Here is a 17,800-nt window from a genome sequence, read left to right on the forward strand (position 1 = left end):
GGTGCTGGGTCCCCCTGGGTTTGGGTGCTGGGTTCCTGTTGGTTTGGGTGCTGGGTCCCCTTGTGTTTGGGTCTGGGTTCCCTTGGGTTTGGACAAGAAGAAGTGGAAAACCCATCCAGTTTAGGACCAAGCCTGGATCTCATTGCATTTGGGTGCTGGGTCCCCTTTCCAGCCCATCCTGAACTCAAACCTTGCCTCCCCTCCGCTGCAGGACGAGCGTTTGCCTGGGGAATGGGCACCAACTACCAGCTGGGCACCGGGGAGGAGGACGACGTGTGGAGCCCGGTGGAGATGACGGGGAAGCAGCTGGAGAACCGGCGGGTGCTGGCCGTGTCCAGCGGAGGGCAGCACACGGTGCTGCTGGTCAGGGACAGGGAGCAGAGCTGATGAAGTGACCCACACACCCCTCACACCTCCCACCCGCCTCGGGGGGGGGGCTGATTTCCAGCTCTGGGAGGGCAGGAAGCTCCCGGGACCGGCGTTGCTGGAGCAGGGAGTGCTCCTGTGTTCTCCCTGCAAGTGTTGTGTCTGTCTGCCCGTGGTGCTCTGTCAGCTCCCGGGATCGGCTTGGTCCTAAACTGATCCCAACTCTGTGCCTGGATGGGTTTTGCACTTCTTCTCGTCTTGGTTTTTTAATGTTTCCCAGCCTGGCAAAGCCGAAGGTCTTGTTCTTCGCTGCACAATCAGGTTTGGGCATCTCCCTGAGCATGTTCCCCACATCTGGGTGCTCCTCCATCTCCTTCACCCAAACACCTTTCACCTCTCCAGCCTGGATTTGTCCACTGCCACCCACCAAACTCCTCTGAGCTCGTTCCAGGGGGAATCTCAGCCCAGCAGGAACATTCCCAAGGGAGCTCTATCCTTGCATCCCGGTGCAGTGGGGAGATCCTGCCTGGCAAGGGGGAACGCTGCTGCATGATTCCTGGCACACTGTGACTGCTGGAAGAGAATGGGAAGGGGGGCTCCTGCCTCCCACCCCTCACAGTTCTGAGCCAAAACCCACCAGGCAACGAGGCTCCATCCTGGAGCAGCCACCTCCAGCACTGCTTTTTGCAGGCCTGGCCACTCTCCCTCCTTCCCATTCCATTTGGAAACCCAACAAAATCCATCCCACGGGTGGGAACTTAGTGGGTTTTTTTCTCTTTCCCTTGCTGAGGAAAGAGTTTTTATTTGCTGTCAGGGCCTCGCTGAGCAGACACCCAACCCCCAGCTATGTTTCGAGTAGCTGGAAACAATGAGACTCCTCCCCCCCATCACCTCCCTGATCCTGCTGGTCTCTCTCCCTGTGCCTGGCCTGCCCCATCCTCTCCTTCCAGGAGGTGCCTTCCAGGTGCCTGGAGTGAGGAGGAGTCTGCAAAGAGCTGAATTATAGCAATAGGAGGGGGGGTGTGGGATGTGTGAATCCTGGGATTGTACAATGGTTCAGAAGGGGTTGGAATTTTTTTTTTTTAAAAAAGAAAATGTATTTTGGTCGATTAATCAAGGCAGAAAGAACAGAAAAACGTGTCATCTTTTAACATTTGGAATAAACTGAGTTTTTTTAAGCCCAGGCTTTTCCTGTGGTTTGGAATGGTGGGCAGCCCTCTCCCCGTGGGACCTGTGCCTGGTTTTAGGGGTGCCGTGATCCCGCCGTGTCCCGGTGTTCCCGGTGTTCCCGTGCAGTGCCGGGACACGGCCGCGGGATGGCAGCAGGAGAAGGCGCTGGGAGCTCCTGGGTCGCGGGACTGGGAGAACTGGGAACAGGGAGAGGGGATGGTCCCTGCCGTCCCTGTCACCCTCCCTGCCGCTCCCTGCCTGTCTGACCGGCCACCCCCGGGGTCTCCGGGTCTCCAGGGACACCGCTGAGCCCACGGCACGGCCGGGAGGGTCCTGGCACAGCTGGAGCTGAGCTGGACATCCTGTGCCCCAGCACAGAGACTGGCACCGATGGAGCAAATTCCCACATCCTGGTGTGACCCGAGCCCCAGATCTCTGTTTGTGCTTAATTACTTTGGGCAGGAGCTGGTTCCTCAACGAGCCTCTGGCCTGGGATGGGCTCTGGGCACCGGGAGCTGTGGGATGAGCTGGGATTACAGTCGGGGGGGTTACCTCGTGGGGGTCCAGCACGGGCTGGGGGGTGCTGGGGACTCCCACCTTCCACCCCTCAAGGTGTGTTTCTGTTGGTGGTTTCAGGCTTTATTTTCCCCTCTAAAGTTTGGGTTTGGGGCCCACGGGGAATGTTTTGCTGCCAGGGATCCAGCCCAGAATTTGCCCTCGCTGTGGGCTGTGTTCCCCAATCCTGTGGCTAGTGCTGCTCCCTGGGGACCATCACCATTTGATGCTCTTCCATGAAATGGGACCTGGATACCTGATGGAGAAACTGCTTCTTGACTTGGGCCAGATTCCCAGTGACAAGCTCAACATTAAGGTCTTGTTTCCAAAACCAGCCTCAGCTGCCAAGAACCTGGGAGCCAAGACCTCCCATCCCAGTGCTCCCAGTCCCTCCCCATCCCCAGCACGGGCAGGTTTTTGTGTCCATCCCCCGGGTGTGACAATTCCCTTTTTTTTGGGGAGGGAGATCATCCCCTTGTGAATGAGGAGCCCGTTGGTATTGTCAAGAAACGGGGGTGGTGGGGGGGGAAGAAGGGCTGAGGGAGAACAATAGAATTTAAAATATTCGGAGCTGATGAATCAGCCACCGTTGTCTTGGGAGCCAGAGTGACACTTCAGTGGGAAGCTGCTGGAAACTGGGGGAAGGATGAGCCCCCACGCAGTGGGGGGAGAGGGGGGGTGAAGGAAAACAACTTAATTGAGGAAAGGGAAATGTCTCATTAATGAGGTTTTGCACTCACCGAGCGAATCGGGGGCGTTTTGGGGATGAGGAGGAGGAATTTGGGTCCTGGGGAAGGGTTTGGGGGGACCCCTGGCTGTGTCAGGATCCAGCCTCGGTCCATGGTGGAGGTTTTCCACCCTTCCAGACCCTTCCTCACTGCCAAGGGGTCCCAGTCGACATCTCCAACCCTGCACTCCCAGTCCCCATCTGTTGCTATTGGAAGTGCATAAAAGGCTTTTAATTTACAGACAAAAGGTGGGAAAGTGGAATTTGGGGGCTTTAGCCTCTCCAGAGGATCAGCCCTGGAGGTGTAGGGCTCTTCTGACCCCAGAATAAAAGCACTTTGGGTGTTGTTTGAGGGGTTTGTGGGGGATTTTTTTTCTGTGTTTTTTAACATGTTGCTGTTTTGGATGCAAAAACTCTACCTATGCAGTGGTACTGCAGGATCTGGCAGGAGGGAATTGCGTCTTCAGGAGGGTTTGGAGGACACTGGATTGTTTTCTTGTTCTCCCTTTCCTGCCTGGAAGAGGAAACGAGCTTTAATTATGGCCAAGCTGCCTGTTGTCGGGGTTTAATGATGGGTCTGCAAGCGACAGAGAGAGTTTGGTCCTTGCACTGGGCTGTGTCACCTCCCTGAATCCCGTCATTAAGGCTGGAATCTGGCCAGTACATCCCAGGATAACTGGAATAAGTAATTATCTGGTGTGGTTCCTGGTAGAGGAGCGTGTTGGGTGTCTTGGGGACGGGAATTGGGCTGAAATAAGTGATGTGTGGGTGTCTCTGCCCCCTCCCAAAGCTGCTAAAGTTCTGGTTCATCTCCTGTAACAACAGGGCAAAAAGATGTCCTGTCCCAGCTCAGGACATCCCTTGGGAGCTGAGGGAATGGGGTTGTGGCTCCATCGCTGCTCAGAGGAGCCCCAGTGCTCCCACAATCCCCCTTTTCTTCCTCCCAGTCCTGTTTGCTTGGGGAATAAAAAAAGCACAAACTGAGAGGATTTGTAACTCTGAAAGGAGAAAAAAAAAACCCTCTAGGAATTATTCATAATGATTTTTTTCCCCCCTTTTAAATGATGAATTGCAAGACAAGCGTCCCTGCAGGGCCGAGAGCCTGGATGCATCCCTGGCTGCTCCAGAGAGAGGAGGGTGGGAGATCTCACCCCTATCCTCCCCAGGAAAGCCAAATCCACTCATTGCCATCTGCATTATTAATGCAATTCCAAAATCGACCTAAACCTGCAGACAAAGGAACCAGCGTCATCATAATTAATCACACGTGTAAAAATAAAGCCTGATACATCAGGGCTCATTATTCGGTGGATTAAGTAAAGAAAAAAAAAGGGGGTAAGGACGTTTTCTGCAGTAGAAAACGTGATTTGGGGCTGAAGAAGTCCCTGGGAATAGCTGGGAGGTGAGTGGCAGCTCCCGTGTGCTGGCACAGGTCGCTGCATTATTCAGCTGCTGGTTTAACTGGGCTGTGAAATCGCTGGAGTCGGTGCCTGGCTCCGATTTCCCGGGGAGCTGGGAGATGGAGAGGGGTCCTGGAGTGGTGCTCCACCACCCCGGGGCTGGAATTCTGGATTTCACACACCCACCCTGTGCTCTTTATGGTTCCCCTTTCCCTGGGAACTCACAAACGACAGGGCAGAAGTGAGAAATACCTTAAAATGCAAAGTCTCATTAAGCCCAAGAGGAGTTTCAGGCTCCAACACCCATTTCTGTTGCTTTTACACTAAATCCTCATTTGCATTTAAATTGCAAAAAATGTAATTTGGGCCGGGTTTTGAGCTGCTGGGCTGTTAAAATAAAATTGTATCTTGATGACCAGCAGCAACAGAGGCTTTTTATTACTCAAGGCTTGGAAATAACTTCAGCTAAAGGGCCTCAGGGGTTCACAAAGGTGATTTTTTCCAAGTCCATGTGAGCTTTTAGAACTTGAATTTAGAATCGTAGGACAGTTTGGGATGGAAGGGACCTCAAAACCCATCTCATTCCACCCCTGCCATGGGCAGAGACCTTCCAGTAGCCCAGGTTACTCCAAGCCCTGTCCAACCTGGCCTTGGACACTTCCAGGGACCCAGGGGCAGCCACAACTTCTCTGGAAAACCCATTCCAGGGCCTCACCACCCTCATGGGGAAGAGTAAAGAGTAAATTTAGAGGGTGTTTCCTCTCCCATCACTCCCCAAAACACCCCTCTGAGCCAGACCCTGCTCATTTTCAATGCCCGAGAGTCACGGGAGAGCTGGAAACTGCTTCCTGCCTCCGATTTTATTTTGCTTTATTATTTTAGTTTTTAGAAAGCAGGGTTCCTTTACAGAAACGCCACTGAAAAGGCCCAAAATCCCGAGGGCTGGAGCTGGAAATAGTGGCTGAAGCACTTTGTGAGGTGCTGTGGACCCGGTGGACTCAGCTCCATCACACACGGGGCAGCTGCTGTAGCAGGGGGTGGGGTGGGGGGGCCTCGGGGTCACTTTGACTTCATACACCTATAGACACATATACATACAGATATATTTATATAAGTACACATAGAGCTCCCTCTGAGCATCCCAGTGGTGTTTCCCTGGGCCAGGATTTGTCCTCAGTTTCCCAGCCCGAACGAGGGGCTGGAGCAGCTGCGTTTTTGGGAGGGGGAGAAGCTGGATCAGCCCCCAGATCCCTGCTGGGCTGCTGCCAGCTCGGGATGCTCAAGATCCACATGTCACCCCACGTGCCCCAGCGCGGTGCTCTCCGCCCATGTCCCGTTTTTCCCGGGAATATTCTGGTTTTCTTTCAGTCAGCAAACCCGGAGCTCAGGAAAGCCACGTTCCTCGCTGTGTCCTGGGCTCAGAGCTCTGCCCAAGCACTGTGGCATTTTAAAAAATAAATGACTTGGAGCCTCTTAACCCGCTTTAAGGCCACGGCAGGCACGTTTCCCAGCAGGCTGGGAATTCGGCAGATGGAAAAAAGGCCCCGTGGGGACAGGAAATGGGGGGGCTGAACTGCCTTTGGAGCCTCAGGGCAGCCCACGGGCCCCAGCACTCGTGGGGGGCTCACTCATCCCCCCAACACCATGACATGTCCTCGGAGGGGCTGCACCAGGGCAGAGGTGCCTCATCCCTGATGGCAGGATTCGCCTTCCCTGTGTCCCTGTTCCTTCCCTGTGGTGGGAAAAGCTGCTCTCCGTTGTGCCATTCCCAGCCTTGATCCCGGGGTTGGATTTTAGGGAGCACTGAGGCACTGGAGGGTTGAAGAGATCACTGATTTAGGGTCACCACGTTTTTTTAGGGGTGCCCCCCAAATTGAGATATCAAGCTGGAATTCAGTTTCATGCTCAAGCCAGGAGAGAACCCTGAGATGTCCTGCTCCACAGCGTGGGATGTCCAGCCTGGTGGGGACATCCTGAAATCCCACCATGGTCAAGTGCTCGCCATCAACCAGCTCCAAACCTTTCCCACCACAGGCTGCTGAGGGTTCTGCCCTGGGGGTGGGTGGGGGTGGACAGCTAAAGGATGGTCTCCAATCCTCTGGACACTTCAGTCTCTCTTTTCAAGGAGCTGAAGCTCAGCTTTGTGGGACCTTGGGGGTTTCCCCCCAGTTCCTGCCCTGGAGCTGACCTGGCTTTCCCTCACCTGATGCTCCACGAGTTGTGGCAGCAGAGGGTGAGGAACCCAAGCCAGTGATCCAGGAATCCATCTGTGCCTGCAGAGGGATCCTGAGGAGCCCTGGGCATGAGCTGGAGATGTCCAGGTGGATGTAACACTGAGCAAGAGGCTTTTGCCTGTGGCAGGTTAACAGGGTGCAGGCAGAGGAGGAGGATCCTCCGGCACAGTCAATTTGAGACCCAAATGGGCAATTTCACCCTATTTGATTCCTTTGAAAAAGAAATTGGTTTTGGCTGTCTCATGTCTTCCTAACAGGGAAGGCTGCAATTTCCACAGGCTCTGGAGAAAGGTGGGGCTGCTGAGGAGAGGTAATGGCCGTTATTAGCCTAAATTGATGCAACTGGAGAAACCAGACACAAGAAAGGCTCTGCCTCCAGCCCACGAGCCCCAGGTGCCCTGAGCGCTCGCCTGCTTCCTCCAGCTGCACCAATTTGTCCAGTCACTGCCATTCCTGCTTCCTCCAAGCATCCCCCTCCTCCTCCCAGGGCCGTCTGACTGCCTGGCAATGACGGTGGGAAGGGGGACAGCAAGGAAAAGTGGTGGCTCAGGGATGTGGCGCGGGGCTGACGGGGGGATTCAGGGAGCAGGAGGACCCGTCAGTCATGGTTCAGCTGCAGGTGATGTGGTCCAGAGGTTCCTGGACGGTGGTTCCTGCAGGATGTGATGGGAGCTGCATCACAGGTATCCCCATGCCTCTGGGGGGATGCTGCTCCATCCAGATGAGAGCTGAAACCCCCAAATCTCTGCCTCTTGCAGGCTGGGGGTCCTTTCTCGGTGCCTGCACAGCCACTGTGCCTGCTTGGGGAAAGGTAAAAGAAGGGGGTAGTTTTTTCATCTTCTCCCAAAAAAAAAAAATAACACAAACCCATCCTATCCTTTTTGGCTCTGCTATGGAAATCTGGGCAGTGCTGTTGCTCATCCTTCTCCTGATGGGCAGGGAAGGGAGAGCCCTTGGCACTGCCTGTTATTCCATCCTAATTGCTTTAGCACTGCGAGAAGCAACTCGAGTCCCCACAAATTGCTCCCTTAATGAGGTTCTTCTCAGGCTTAATATCTTCATCAGTTCGCTGTCACCCTGATGGACAGTGGGCATGGGGAATTTGGCATTGGCACATGGTACAGGGTGAGCTTCAGGTGTGCCCTGGCTGTATCCATATTCCCAGCATCACACCCATGTCCAGGGCTGCCCTGGTTGCAGTCAGAGGTCTCTAAATAACAGATTAGTGACATTAATGATAGAAAGTTCTTCTCTGGGAGCAGTCCCAGATTGAAGGACTCCAGGTGTGGAGCTGGAGCTCTTTAATTACAGTCTCTGAAGCGGCATCATTTTCTCTTCCCAACTCTGGTTGTTTTTTTGGACACAGCTCAGAGAGGGATGGTCCCATGATCTGGCAGAGGAAACAACCTCAAGTCATACCAGGAGAGGTTTAAGCTGGATATTAGGAAACATTTCTTCACTGAAAAGGTTGTCCAGCCCTGGCACAGCTGCCCAGGGCAGTGGTGGTCCCCATCCCTGCAGGGATTTAAAAGCCATGTGGATGTGGCACTCGGGGACATGGGTCAGTGGTGGCCTTGGCAGTGCTGGGGGAATGGTTGGACTCCACGATCTCAGAGGGCTTTTCCAACCTGAATGATTCCATGGTCCTACAATCACCCCCTGGCACAGCCCCCTTATGCGACGGGAGCGTTTGCCCTCTTGCCATGGGTTATGGTGCCACCTCGGCCCAGGAGGTGAAGCACATGGACAGTGCAGTCCTGGTGTCCTGGGCTCTGCAGAGAGCCACGTTTGGGAGGGTGACAGCCCTTGTTGGGTGGCCTTGGTTGAGGTGGGAGCAGCAGCAGAGCAGCTCTGCCCAGGTTGCCTCTTGTCCCGATCCTCTCCTTACTCCTCTTGGCGAGTCCCAGTTCCCCCACCCCGCTTCTCCGGGATGACCAAAGTCTTTGCAGTCATTGTGGGCACGACCCCCGGGGCGTCACCCAGCGGTGCCACCGCTCTGCTCAGAACTCCGTGGTGGTGACCTGGGTGACCTCCGAGCGCAGGTCGTCCCCTCCGCGTCCCTGGCAGCCCCGCTGGGGGCTGCCCACGCCTAGTCATGCCGGCTTGTTGGGGGCCTCCGAGGGCGTGCAGGTGGACACCCGCTCCCTCGTGGTGTTCCGGGCGCGGGAGAAGCTGTTCTGGTCCACGCGGGCTCGCAAGGGCAGGCAGAACTCCCGGAAGCACCGCTTGAAGTTCTCGTCCAGGAAGGCGTAGAGGACGGGGTTGAGGCTGCTGTTGGTGTAGCCCAGGGCGATGCAGAAGTGCAGGCTGGCCACCACGTAGGGGTTCTTCTTGTCGATGTCCACCAGCGTCCAGACGATGACGAAGATGTGGATGGGGGTCCAGCAGATGATGAAGGCGGCCACCACCACCAGCACCATGCGCGTGATGCGCCGCAGGTTCCGGTCCTTCTCCTTGGAGCCCGAGAGGAGGCGGACGCTCTTCAGGCGCAGGATCATCAGCCCGTAGCAGATGGTGATGACCAGGATGGGCACCAGGAAGGCGAAGATGAAGACGCAGATCTTGGTGACGGTGTCCCAGTAGATGGGAGGGTCGGGGAACTGCAGGGTGCACAGCACCATCCCGTCTGCGGGGGAGAGGAGGGTCAGGGAGGGAGCTGGGGGAGGCTCTGCTCTGGATACTTGGCCTTCTGGTCGTGGCTGGGCATGTTGAAACCTCGAGGAGATGCATTCCCACCTGCCAGCTCTTGGCAGAGGCTCCCCAGAGCCACCAGCCCACTTAGGGTGCTGAGGGGATACAGGGGGTGCAGTGACCTCTTCCCTGCAGAGCCTCCTGGGCCATCCCCATGCTGCATCCTCCCAACCCCTGTGGTGGACACATCCCCATGTCACCTTCTACTGTCCCCTTCCTCGGGATGCCCAGAACTTTCCCAGCAGCCAAGGGCTGGGAACTGCACATCTCAGTGTGGGCCAGCTGGGGACTTCACAGCACTACCAGGGGTGTTTTTAGGAACCTGATTTCAGATATTCATAGAATATTCTGAGTTGGAAGGGATCCACGAAGATCATCAAGTCCAACTCTTAAGGGAATGGCCAGCATGGGAGTTGAGCCCTTGGTTCAGTGGTTGGCATTACTGGCACCATGCTTTAACCAGTTTGCACCCCAGGAGCGGGGCAGAGGCACTGGTTGGACTGGAGATGGGGAAGGGTGTGGTGTCCCAGCCTTAAGGGGAAGGGAAGGCAATTTCTGGGATGGTTTCCAAGGTGGAAAACTAACACCATGATGCCTTTTCCACAACATGGCACACTTATGGTCCCACAGAGAGGTGCCCACACTGCCCCCAAACCTGCTACAGGGCCGGGTGTCAAGTTCACCAGATCACCCCTGGGATGCACAGATGGGACAGGAGGGGACATGTCCCCGAAAAGCCACTTGCCTTTTGTCTTGGTGACCGCCATGACCATGATGGGCACCCCGATGAGGGAGGAGAGCACCCAGATGCAGACGTTGATGATCTTGGCCTTGGCCGGCGTCCGGAAGTCCAGGGCCTTGACCGGGTGGCACACGGCGACGTAGCGGTCCACGCTCATCATGGTGAGGGTGAAGATGCTGGTGAACATGTTGTAGTAGTCAATGGAGAGCACAACCTTGCAGAGCAGCTCCCCGAAGGGCCAGGTCTCCATGAGGTACTTGGCGCTCTGGAAGGGCAGCGTGCTGGTGGCCAGCGCGTCGGCCAGCGCCAGGTTGAAGATGTAGATGTTGGTGGCTGTCTTCATCTTGGTGTACCTGGGGAAGGGAGAGGCCACAGGGGGTCAGGGCGCTCGACACGATGAGGAGGGGGCACGGGGACGTGTCGTGATGGGACCTTTCTGCAGCATCGGGGTGCTCAGAGCCCTTCCAGGTGCCCCAGGGAGCACGGTGAGGAAGGACACTGAGCTGCTGGAGTGAGTCCAGAGGAGACCACGGAGCTGATCAGAGGGATGGATGGAGCAGCTCTGCTGTGAGGAAACACTGAGAGAATTGGGATTGTTCAGCCTGGAGAAGGGAAGGCTCCAGGGTGTTCTAATTGTGGCCTTTCAGTGCCTGAATGAGCTGACAGGAGAGATGGAGAGGGACTGTTTACAGGAGAGAGACTATTTACAAGGGCCTGGAGTGACAGGACAAGGGGGAATGGCTTTCCACTGCCAGAGGGCAGGGTTAAATGGGATATTAGGGATAAATTCTTCCCTGTGAGGGTGGGGAGGCCCTCGCACAGGTTGCCCAGAGAAGCTGTGGCTGCCCCTGGATCCCTGGAAGTGTCCAAGGCCAGGCTGGACAGGGCTTGGAGCAACCTGGGCTGGTGAAAGGTGTCCCTGCCCATGGCAGGGGGTGGAACGAGATGAACTTTAAGGTCCCTTCCAATCCAAACCATTCCATGATTCTCTGATTCTACACCTGTGTTCTGTGTTTAGTGTGTGTTAAAGTCATAAAGAATCACAGAATCCCAGAATGGTTTGGTTTGGAAGGGACCTTAAAGCTCAATGCAGTTCCAACCCCTGTCACAGGCAGGGATGGCACCCACTGAATCCTGGTGCCTGAGTAGGGGGGGACACTCCCACATGCTGAGCTGGGACCTGCAGAACATGGGGCTGGGCCCCTGCCACAGTGGTCATCCCACGTCCAGGGAGGTGGCACTCAATCCATGCCTGCCTTTATTCAAAGGAATAAAGAACTTTCCAGAGAAGTCAATTCTCCGAAGAGATCAATTTACTCCGTTTCCCTGACTCAGTTGCATCCATGTCCTTTATCCCCCCCAACCCTCCTCCACCTGATTTTCCACCCAGTAACCCGTGATTATCCAGCCTGCTTCCCTGCAGAAATCGGATCGATTACCCCCGGAAACAGGCCATCTGGAAGCAGCCCAATTAGCCAGCCTGGAGCTCCAGAACCTTTGGGGAAGCCTGGCTGATTCTCCTGGGGCATTTGGCAAGGGCTGGCTCTGGTCCTTGTCACATCATGGCAAGAGAAACGCCTGGTCCTGCGTGCCCAAACCGTTCCTGAAGGGATGAGGCGAAGTTTTGGCGGATGCCAGGGCAGCAGGGATGGGGGTGTGTGCATCCTGGGAGCATCCAGCCCCGCAGGAGTTGCTCAAGAGGATGCTCTGAGTGTTGTGGTGGGTTGGAAGTGAATGCTGAGGGGTCTGCTGGGGGTCCCCAAAGAGCAACACGTTGGGTGGGGGCAGCTCTGTGGCTCTTCACTGGGTTAAGGGCAGGGCTACACCAGCAGCTCCAGCCCTTCCCTGTGCTCCCTTCCAGCAAATCCTCGTAGCTCTGAGCATCCTCAGCATCCTCGAGCTCGTTTGGATGCACCCTAATTAATTAAGAACGGGGTTTGCACACAAGCATCTCTGTGCATGGCTAAACCTGCCTGTGGCATCGCTGGGGTGGGGTCAGGGAGCGGGGGGAGAAACCCTTGGCTGCTGGATGAAAAGGTGGTTTTCCTTGGAGTTCTTATAAAATAGATGGAGAGGGACTTTTTATATGGGCAGACAGGGGTAAGACAGTTTTAGACTGGTAAAGGGCACATTTGGATCAGGTATTAGGGAGAAATTCTTCCCTGTGAGGGTGGGGAGGCCCTGGCACAGGTCACCCAGAGAAGCTGTGGCTGCCCCAAGTGTCCAAGGCCAGGTTGGATGGGGCTTGGAGAAACCTGGGCTGGTGGAAGGTGTCCCTGACCACGGCAGGGGAGTGGAACAAAATGGACTTTAAGGTCCCTTCCTGCCCCCAGGACAGCAGGTTGGTGTAGGAAAGAAGAGAAGCTTTGGGGTGACCTAACTGTGGCCTTCCAGTCCCTGAAGGGAACCTACGAGAGAGATGGAAATCGGATTGGGATTGGTGGTGCTGCCCAACCCCTTCCCTTTGTCTTTTCTGCCTCTCACAGCAGGTCAGGAGAGCGTGTCAGTGGGGACCAGGAGCTGGAGGCTGCAAAACCCGTTTCTGTCTGGGGAAAAAAATAGAAAACAGCAGCTCATCCCAGCTCCAACAGTGTTCCTTGTCTCCTTCACCACGGCTGCAAATGGCAGCCCCTTGCCCAAGGGTGGAAATATTCGAGTTGAGCTTCCTTTTTTGTTATTTATTTATTTATTTATTTATTTATTTAAAATACGGCATTAAAAATGTCTTGCCCTTGAAAAGTCCTTTTCAGTTCTCTTTAGTGTTATTTTCCGGGCGCTTTTGCAAATGCATCTCTTGGAAAAGTTTCCTTCCAGGTTAAACAAAAAAAAGCTGAGAATTTGTGGCACTGTCAGGTTTTGTCTCCCCTGCAAACGAACGGTCGGTTCGGGTGCATTCACACGTCCTTGGGCTCTGGGGTTTTGAGTAAAATGGGGCAAAAAAAAAAAAATCAGTTATTTGTTCTGTGCTCTGCCAGATGTGCTGGGTAAGCACTTCCCAACCCCTGCCAGATGTGCCAGGGGTGGGGGAGAGGAGGGTCTGAGGCTGTTGCCCCCTCCCCGGGCAGGATGGGGCTGGTGAGGGCAAAGCAGTGACGACTGGGATGGTGGGGATAACTGGGATGATGATGGGGATAACTGGGATGGTGAGGAGGAGGAGGAGGAGTGGGATGATGGGGATAACTGGGATAGTGATGGAGATAACTGGGATGAAGAGTTGACTGGGATGATGAGGTTGACTGAGATGCTGATGGGGATAACTGGGATGATGGGGATGACAATTTATCCCTCAGCACCGGGGTTTTGGGGCACAATTCAGCCCCTTCCAGGCTTGGGCTGAGGTTCCAACCCACTGCACAGGGTGGGGGGTCCATCCTGGTGACCCCCCCCCGAGCTGCAAACGAAGCTGCTGCTGCAGAAAAGAGGTTTATTGCCCCCATTAGAGAGAACCATCCTCTGCTGCTGATGGAGCTCCCCAGGCTGCCAAACCCTTCGTAATTAAGCGAGTGCCTTGATTGGGAAGTTACCACGCACTTGAACGGAACAATCTGGGAGGTGTTGATGGAGAGGAGGGGAGGGAGGGGATGGAACAAGCACAGGGCAGCTCTGCATTCCAGGCTGGACTCCCAAGGAGGGACCCCGCTCTCCAAACCTCTTGGAAAATAAATAAGCGAAAGAAAAAGTGAATAACAAGCGAAAGAAAAAAACTCCTGGAGCTGCTAAAAGCCCCCGCCTGGCAGAGCCTGGCTTAACAGAGCCTGTGCCCAGCTGTCCCTGCAGCCTGTGTGGGAGCTGGCAGGGGGCTGATGGGCTCCAGAGGGATGGGGGGCACTCGCAGGCCCGAGCTCGCAGCTGCAAATTGCTTCCAAGGGTGTTTTTAAAAGCAGTGGGAATGGCAGCGCTGGCCAGAGCTGGGGTGGGGAGGGTGCTGGGTGTGCTGGGCTCTCTCCCGGTGTGTGGAGGGGTTTGGCTGCTCCGGGTAGGGGTTTATTTGGGGTCTGGCTGAGCTGGGTGTCCGTTCATGGAGCTCAGCTGGGAGCTGTGGAGCAGGTTCCTGTGTCCGCCTGCTCCTGGCACTCAGCATGGTCCCTGGGGGTCCCTGAGTCAGCAGGATGTGCTCCAGTCGTGCTTCCAGACTGCCCAGGTACCCTGCCCAGACAGTGGGAGGTGGCACCAGGAGGATGGCACAAGGCAAACACCAACATCTCCCTGGCAGTGAGGTCTGAACCCGAGCTGATCCCATCTCACAGCCCCATCCTGGGTCATCTCCAGTCCTGGCCTAAACCCTGCTGATGTGGAACAATTCTGCCAAGGAACCCTGGGAGACTCCTGGCAGGTTTGGCCATGGAAAGGGTGAGGGCATGTCACCACAGCCACTCCTGACCCAGGAGCTCGGAGGACAGTGTTTATTCATTCCTTGGGAGATATTCCCTATACCTGGAAGTGTTCAAAGCCAAGCTGGACAGGGCCTGGAGCAACCTGGGATAGTGGAAGGTGTCCCTGACAGTGGCAGGGGGTGGAACGAATGGTCTTAAAGTCCCTTCCAACCCAAACCATTCCATAATTCTATGATTCTGTGCTTAATTCCAGAATCAGGTGGAAAAGGGGGGGCTAGAAGACACGGTGATGGGATCTGTGGATCAGTGGACTCAGGTTACTCGGTGAGTAAAACAGGGAGGATGTTGTTTGCACATGACATTGTTCTCTTTAAAACGCCCTCCCCTCTCCCTGCAGAGCAGAACCAGCTGGAGGGGGTCTAATAACACCCATCCCTCACCCTGACACCGCTCGTGGCTCTGGCTCTGCTGCAATTACCTCAGTTTGCTTTTTTCAGACCAGGGCTCATTTTTAACTCTGCTTCCAGCGGGTGAAAAATCCTGTCGGGTGTCAGGTCAGGGAATGACACCCCAACCCCTGTCCCCCTCACCCACCCCGCAGGATGGTTGAAAGCACAACCCAAAGAGTGGGGAGCTGGGGCAGTGGGGGTGATCTCACGAGGGTGATGGTCAGCCCAGAGTGGCTCACGGACACGTTTCAGGCTCATTTCCTCCCCTCCAGTGAGTCACCACATTTATCCCCGTGCACAGGCAGTGCCAGGCTGTGCTGACCTCCTGTAACCATCCCTGTGGACTGAAAGGGATGGGAAAAGGGGCATGGAAATGGTTAAAAAGTAGGGATTTGGCAGGGTTGCTTACATCAAAGCCACTGGCTCTGGTTTGGCCCCGGGGTTTTGGCCAGGCTGGGGTTACAACAATCCCTGAGGTGATTGGGATTAATCCCACAAATCCTGGAAGCCCAGGAAAACACCCCTCCAGTGTGGGAAGGGGGGTTGCAAAGCCCAGCACCCAGTGAGACCCTTGTGCTCCCTCCTGCCAGGCTGGAGGTGCTGGAGTCTGTGCCAGTGCAGAGTGTGACAGCAGTGTGTCAGTGAGCACAGCCCAGTCCTCCACTGCCAGCGGGGTCTGGGGGCCACGGAGTGGGCTCTGCCAACCCCACTGCTGGTGCTGGTCCTGTGCTCTGCAGGACTCAGCTTTATTGTCCCATATTCCCTCTTGTTCAGGCAGGACCAACCAGTGTCTCGGACAAAGGGTCTGGCAGGAGATTTTGTACCTCAGCACCAGTGCCAGGCTGGATACAGCAGTGCCCTGTCTTTAACATGAGGGGTGTTGGGGTCCTGTTGCTTGTCCTGGGGTGCAGAGACCCCTCAGCCCCCCTCCCTGCCCAGGGACAGCCTCAACAAAGGTGCCAAGGTCCTGGATGGATCCAAAGGAGGCTTTGGGGTCCCCCGGGACAGGAGGGGGGGGTCTCTGTGCCACTGGAGCTGGTATCCCCCATCGGGGGGCTCAGGGACAGCTCGGCCGTGGTGGGAGCGGGGCCGGGCCACGCGGCTCCTGCTCTTTGTTAGAGCAAAGCAGGAGTCAGGCGGCTGCGGGAGCTGCCGGCACCAGCGGGAGCTGGGAATGGGCTGGATGGGTAATTCCCACTCACGGAGTGGGGTGATGCCAGCTGGAGCCCACCAGCCCCTCCATCCCCGGCTGCGGGGGGCAGAGCAGCTCCCAGCCCCCAGCGCGACCAGCCCTGCGGCTCCTCTCCCTCACACGGGCGAGGGGACACTCAGCACTGCTGGGGTCGGGCCGTCCCCCCAAACACGGCTCCCCTGCAACCCCCGAGCTGCTCCGTGCACACACAGCCTCTGCTTTTACCCCTCGCACAGCCCCTGGACCCCTCCTCACACACACACGCGCGTGTGCTTGGACACACACGCGTGTCACACACCTGTCACACCCATCTCGGTGCCGCCTGCTCACAAGCACCCGGTGCACGCCCACCCCTCTCCTCCTCCTCCTCCTCCCTCCCTGAGCCGCTGGCTCACACCCCGGGCACACTCAGATTCACACCCCGGGCACACTCAGATTCACACCCCGGGCACACTCAGATTCACACCCCGGGCACACTCAGATTCACACCCCGGGCACACTCAGATTCACACCCCGGGCACACTCACACTCATCCCTCGTGCACCCTCACTTCGCTGCTGGGTCACACGTGGCACACGCTCGGTCCCGGTGCTGTCTCAGCCCTGGCGCACACTCACCCTCACTCCTGAGGCGCGCCCACAATCCCGGTGTGCACACTCACCCCTCTGCACGCTCAGCCCTGCCGCTGTCTCACACTCGGTGCACACCCGCTCCCGGTGCCCACCCGCTCCTCTTGCCCTCTCACACCTCGCAGGTGCTGCACACTCACCCCCGGCCCGCCCCGGCTCCCGGTGCCCACCCCCCCCGTGCCCACCCCCCCCGTGCCCCGCTCTCACCTGACGATGCCGTACATGACCAGGACGTTGCCCAGCAGCCCCACCACGCACACCACGGAGTAGAGCGCGGTGATGACGATGGCGATCAGGATGGACGTGGCGTTCTTGGCCCTCTGCGGGCCCGTCTCGTTGCCCCCGTGCCCGGGCAGGGGGGCCCAGGCGCTGCCGTTGCCCCAGGGGGTGGCGGCGGCCGAGGGCAGCACCGAGGGCAGCACCGTGCTCAGCTCCATGGGCACATCCATGGGCACATCCACGGGCAGCTCCATGGCCCGCGGGCTGCCGTGGCCCCGCCGGGGCTCCCGGGGCGCACCCGAGCGCCGAGGGTTCGAGCCCCGCTCCCGCCCGGTGCCGATGCCGCTCCCGCACCCGCGCGGGGCCGGGGACGCTTTATAAACCCGCGTGTCCCCCGAGCCACGTGGGGCCGGGGGCGGCCCTGTTCGCCTGCCCGCCCCCCCCCGCCCGCCCGCCCGCCCGCCCGCCTGCAGCCCCCCTGCTCCCTACCTGCTCCCCCCGCTCCCTCCCTGCTGTCCTCTCCCCCTGCTCCCTACCTGTCCCCCCCTCCCTCTCCGTCCCTGCCTTCCTCCCCGCGGCAGATCCTTATCTTCCCTCCCCGGTCTCTTTTTCCTTCATCCCTGTTCGCGTCCCCCCATGCCTACCTGCTCCCCCTCTCTCTACCTGATCCCCTCATCCCTACCTGCTCCCCGCACCCCTTCCCCTCCCGCCCCATCCCTGCCTGTCCCCCCTATCTCTGCCTGTCCCCCGCATTCCCTCCCTGCCTCCCCCCATCCCTCCGTTCCTCCCAGCCTTTCTCCCCCCCCGGATCCCTACCTGCGCCCCCTGCCCCCGCCCCGCTTGTCGCTCTCTCCCCCAACCCTCTCCAGCCTCCTCTCCCGGTCCCTGCCTTCCCAGCCTCTGCGTGACTCCCGCCCTCCCCCCCGCAATTCCTGCTTCCCTTCCCACCACCCAGGTCCCTGGACCTGCACTCCCTCCTCCCCATCCCTGCCTCTCCCCTCCATCCCCGCCTTCCCCACCCCAATCCCTGTCTGTCCCCACATCCCTCCCGGTCCCTGCCTTCCCCTATCCCTGCCTGTCGCCCACCCCCGG

At 57.3% G+C, this 17,800-nt stretch overlaps 2 protein-coding genes across 4 annotated transcripts in view; one reads left to right on the top strand and one right to left on the bottom strand.

The window, feature by feature from the left end:
• The window catches only part of RCC1 (regulator of chromosome condensation 1), a 9,144-nt gene extending 7,595 nt beyond the window's left edge, over positions 1–1,549 (top strand). For all 3 annotated transcript variants that reach the window (XM_027661184.1, XM_027661186.1, XM_027661185.1), the window contains one exon: positions 212–1,549. In XM_027661184.1, the coding sequence (XP_027516985.1) occupies positions 212–387 (176 nt within the window). In that variant the 3' untranslated portion in view covers positions 388–1,549. The remainder of the gene's footprint in view (positions 1–211) is intronic.
• A 6,500-nt stretch (positions 1,550–8,049) lies between these two features.
• Positions 8,050–17,103, bottom strand: OPRD1 (opioid receptor delta 1). Its single transcript, XM_027661190.1, has 3 exons — positions 16,697–17,103; positions 9,889–10,238; positions 8,050–9,078 (listed from the first exon to the last, which is right to left on the bottom strand). The coding sequence occupies exons 1-3, from the start codon at positions 16,960–16,962 to the stop codon at positions 8,546–8,548; spliced, it is 1,149 nt and encodes a 382-aa protein (XP_027516991.1). The 5' UTR covers positions 16,963–17,103; the 3' UTR covers positions 8,050–8,545.
• Positions 17,104–17,800: the final 697 nt, after the last annotated feature.

This window comes from Corapipo altera, unplaced genomic scaffold (genome assembly GCF_003945725.1).
Source record: "Corapipo altera isolate COAL_440 unplaced genomic scaffold, ASM394572v1 201, whole genome shotgun sequence".
NCBI classification, from domain to species: Eukaryota; Metazoa; Chordata; class Aves; order Passeriformes; family Pipridae; genus Corapipo; species Corapipo altera.